This window comes from Buceros rhinoceros, unplaced genomic scaffold (assembly GCF_000710305.1).
Source record: "Buceros rhinoceros silvestris isolate BGI_N320 unplaced genomic scaffold, ASM71030v1 scaffold9957, whole genome shotgun sequence".
Classification (NCBI taxonomy): Eukaryota; Metazoa; Chordata; class Aves; order Bucerotiformes; family Bucerotidae; genus Buceros; species Buceros rhinoceros.
In genome coordinates this window covers 11022-15630 of record NW_010421552.1, presented here as the reverse complement: position 1 = coordinate 15630, position 4609 = coordinate 11022, and the positions used below count along the sequence as shown (strand labels likewise).

At 55.4% G+C, this 4609-nt stretch overlaps 1 protein-coding gene across 1 annotated transcript in view; it reads left to right on the top strand.

The window, feature by feature from the left end:
• Positions 1 to 1498: 1498 nt before the first annotated feature.
• The window catches only part of ZBTB47 (zinc finger and BTB domain containing 47), a gene marked incomplete at both ends in the record, with an annotated part of 6600 nt that continues 3489 nt past the window's right edge, over positions 1499 to 4609 (top strand). The window contains 2 exons of the mRNA XM_010139704.1: positions 1499 to 1943; positions 2039 to 2970. Coding sequence (XP_010138006.1) covers positions 1499 to 1943; positions 2039 to 2970 — 1377 coding nt within the window. The remainder of the gene's footprint in view (positions 1944 to 2038; positions 2971 to 4609) is intronic.

Below are 4609 nucleotides of genomic sequence, written 5' to 3'. Positions count from 1 at the left end.
GGGGATCTTTGGGGCCATCAGGACCACGCGAAGCTGATGCCCCTGTTGGTTGGGTGGGCTGGTTGCGGAGCAGAAATCCAGTAAGAATGAAAAGGTTTGGCAGGGAAGGGGAAGGGATTTTTTTGCTTGTGAGAGAACAGAGAAGAAAACACCCTTTTTTATTATTTAAACATTTTTGTCTGTGTGTGCTTTTGCCTTTGGCTCACAAAAAAAAAAAGACAAACAAAATGCATCTTGCTGGAATTTGTGTGTTGATCAAGAGCTGCCATTTGTCCCAGAAAAAAATGGGAACTGAGAAACTTTTTGGAGCAGGAGGTGCAGGATAAACCTGGCAGGCGGAAACCTCCACCTCCGCCACTGCTCTGCACCACGTCCCTGGTCACACCCCTCAGCGGCTGGATCCGTCTCGTCCATGAGTTGGGTGCTCAGTGGGGAGAGCCCAAGGGAAGCAGAGGGAAAGGGGATGTCCCCCCCCTGGAATTTAGGGGTAGGGTATCCCATGCCTTTGGGGTGCAGCTGACAAAGCCACCCTGGGGGTTAGGTATCCCCAGGAGAGGTGATGAACCTCCGGGGATGGTCAGCACCTCGCAAAATACTCGTGAGCTAAGCGAAACACCCAGCAAACGCAGCGGGGCGAGTGCGGGCGGCGGCAGCGTTTCCCAGCCTGGGAGGCTGCTCCCGGATTTGAATTTTTCCAGGTAGCGCCATTCCCAGACCGTTTAAATGGGCATGAAGAAAGCTCCTAGATCATCCTGGTGAGTCCAGCTGGTGAGTTGGCTGTGAACGTGAGTCAGAGCTCGCGGTGCAATTCAGCAAGTATCAGATAGTGTCTTTTGTGTGATGATCTTGTAGAAGAAGAGGGCTTTAAAATCTTAATTTCCTTCTGTTCAGGGCGTTAAACCTCAGCTGCTGGCTAAAATTGGCTTCCTGCTTGGGGCAAGTGTTCCCCTGAGGTCTCCATCTGCTTCAGGAGGTCGAGGCATCTCCTCTCCTGTGTGACGTCTCCTCTGCACAAGCATGGACAGCTGAGCCAGGCTTTGGACCTCTTTGGTGGTGGGGTGGCCATGGTGCCTCCTACCCAGGCTGAAGGGATGTCAGTGGGAGCTCGTATGGCCTTGGCCTGTCCATTCGTTGAGCTTTCTCCTCCTTGGATAAGTTTTCCGGACTCACATTGGTGGTGGAGCTTCGTAGTCAGTGTCTCCAAGCTGTGCCTGCTGGTGGAGCTTTTTTGGTTGGCATCTCGGAGCTGGGCCTAGTCATGGAGCTTCTTGGTGTTTCAAAGCTGAGTCTGGAGGTGGAGCTTTTTGGCTGATGTCTCCAAGCTGAGGCTAGTGGTGGAGCTTCTTGGTTGGTATCTCCAGGCTGAGGTTGGTGGTGGAGCTTCTCAGCTGGCATCTCTGACTTGGGGTGCGTGGACAGGGATGGGTGGCACGGCCGGGTGGGTGTTTTCCTGGAGAAAGAGCCCTCTTGAATAATTTTATTTCTTTCCTCCCCACAGCTGATAGTCGAAAAAACGACTGACTACCCTTCGGCTGAGTACTCCCTGGTGGAGGATGTAGCCCTCCACTTCACGTGTTTGATGGACAGACTGAACGAGCAGCGCCTCTTTCAGCCGGACCTGTGCGACGTGGACATCGTGCTGGTGCAACACAAGAGCATCTTCCCGGCGCATAAGGGGGTTCTGGCAGCCTACAGCCAGTTCTTCCACTCCCTCTTCACCCAGAACAAGCAGCTGCAGCGTGTGGAGCTCTCTCTGGAGGCTCTCACCTCACAGGGCCTCCAGCAGATCCTCAACTTCATCTACACCTCCAAGCTCCTCGTCAACTCCTGCAATGTGCAGGACGTGCTGAACGCAGCCGCCGTGCTGCAGATGAACAACATTGCCTCCTCCTGCCAGGACCTTCTCGACACCTGCTCGCTCAGCCTGGCCGCTGCCATGGCCCTGCCCGCTGCGCGCCCGCCGTGCTGCAGATGAACAACATTTCCTCCTCCTGCCAGGACCTTCTCGACACCCGCTCGCTCAGCCTGGCCGCTGACATGGCCCTGCCCGCTGAGGGCTGCGCCGGACCCCCGCCCTACTACTGCGAGATCAAGCAGGAGGTGGATGCTCCCCATCCCAAGATCTACGCCCGGGAGGGCAACGACCCCTACTCAGTGCGGGTGGAGGATGGAGCAGGCGGTGGGACGCTTCCCCCTGGTCCAGCCAAGCAGTACTACAAGGAGGAAAAGGATGGCGATCCAGGTGCTGTCTGTAAGATGGAAGGCGAAGAGTCCGAGGAGGACCTGGACAGCCAGGGCTCGTACAACCGGGAGCAGATCATCGTGGAGGTGAACCTCAACAATCAGACCCTCAACGTCTCCAAGGGCACGGAGGGGAAGGCAGCCTCCAGCGAGGCAACTGTAATGGGGCGGCCTGATGGTGATGGGCGCGACACAGAGGAGGATGGGGAGGAGGAGAATGAGGAAGGAGAGGAGGAGGAGGAAGAGGAGGAGGATGCGGAGGTGGGTGAGGAGGAAGAGGAGGAGCACAGCGAAGAGGAAGACCTGGATGAGACAACAGAAGAAGAGGATGATGACGATGACGATGAAGATGCGTCAGAGGTGAAAAGGGAAAAGGGTGGGCAGCCCCGCAGAGGCAGCCGGCCGTCCAAAGCCACCAAACCTGCCATGGCAACAAGGTCCCAGGAGATGGCCAAGGTGGAAGAGGAGGAGGAGGAGGAAGAGGAAGGCCAGCGAGGGAGGAAAAGGAAAAAGGAACAGGACGGTTTGGGCCAGAAGGTGAAGCTGGAGGAAAAGCAGCACTACCCATGCAAGAAGTGCCCCCGGGTCTTCAACAACCGCTGGTACCTGGAGAAGCACATGAACGTCACGCACAGCCGCATGCAGATCTGCGACAAGTGCGGCAAGCGCTTCCTACTCGAGAGCGAGCTGCTGCTGCACCACCAGACCGACTGCGAGAAGAACATCCAGGTGAGCCAGCCCCAGGGACGTCCCACCAGGGAGGGGATGGACGTCCCACCAAGGTGGGGACATCCCACCAAAGGAGGAGCATCCCACCATGATGGGACATCCCAGCTGGGGAGGGACATCCCACCCCCGGTGGAGGACATCCCACCTAGCTACACCATGGGACGGGCTCATGCTCAGATAATGCTTTTGATGTTGCAGTTGGCACACGGCAGATGTGAGGGAGCTTTTCTTCACGCACGGCTTGTATTTGGGCTCAGGAGGATGAAGTGGGACCAGTGCATTTGTGCCGGGAGCTGTGGCTTCCCCTTGGCCAGCTGGGTGGAAACGTGGAGTAATTTTTGAGGAGAATTATTCTTGGAGTTTATTCAGTTAATCTGGATAAAACAGTGCGAGCCCCCGATGGAGACAGACTCCAGCCGCTCCCACCCAGGCTGAAACCAATTTAGCTTAATTCAAAGACTTGCTGACACGAGTTAAAATGGTTTTAATCTGCGTTTTGTGGTCTTCAGCTCGGTATTAGCGTATTTCCGAATGCATTTGGCATCTGCGCGTGGCTCGGGCTTGGTGCGTCCTAACGAGATCCTGCATTTGCAGATTGGCTCCGATAAATCGGTGCAGTTTGGGGGCGATAGGTGGGCATCCCATCAGAGCAGCAAAAGCGTCCTGCAGACCCCTCCGACCCACCTCCTAGTCCTTGATGAGCTGTTTTACGTCATGCTGCTGCCGCTGCTAATTAAATACCAACTTCTGGAGAGCTTTGCCCATCGTTCTTGCCACCAGTGACCAGATCTTAAGTGAGAGCTTAGAGCTCTCCTAGATGAAGGCCACGCAACCCAAGTGCTACTGGAGCCCTTCGCTAATGTCACCCCAGATAGAATGGGGAACGAAGCAGATCTCGGTGTTACGGCGCGTGGGGAATACAGAGGCAGGAGCGTTCTTGGCTCGAGTGGGCAAAGGGACTGCTGCCCGTACTGACCCCGTGGGGCATCTTCCTGAAAAATTCACTGGGCTGAGGTTCATTTTCCTGTTGGATGCATTTTCCCTGGATGGATGAGTGCAGCACTGATACCTACATGGTGGTGGCTGTTCCGGAGCCTATTGTAAAGCCTGTGCAGTCAAAAACGGGTGTTTCCAGAATGTTTCTTCAGCCTCATCTGCTTTCCTGATGGATAACATGGGAATGTCACCTCATTGCCTTTTTTTCCCATTTTATTATCCCTTTTCCAGGTCATTTCTCAATAGGATGAATCACATCTGCCCGCGTGGTGACCTTCTTCCTGACCTCTCACTTGGCTGAGCGTTTTTAATTTTACAAATAGCCAGATTCACTCCATTTCCTCTGATACGCAAGTTGCTCTTAGGAGGAGCAGCTGAGGGACCTGGGGGTGTTCAACCTGGAGGAAAGGAGGCTCCGGGGAGACCTGGCTCTTGACAGGAGGTTGGACCTACGTAGGTGAGAGCCTCTCCTATCCCCAGGAACAAGCAACAGGATGAGAGGAACTGGCCACAAGTTGCACCAGGGGAGGTTGAGGTTGTCCCTGAGGCAGAATTTCTTCCCCGTTGGAGTTATCCGAGCCTGGCCCAGGCTGCCCAGGCCAGTGGGGGAGCCACAATGGCTGCAGGGGGTTCCCCGCAGAGG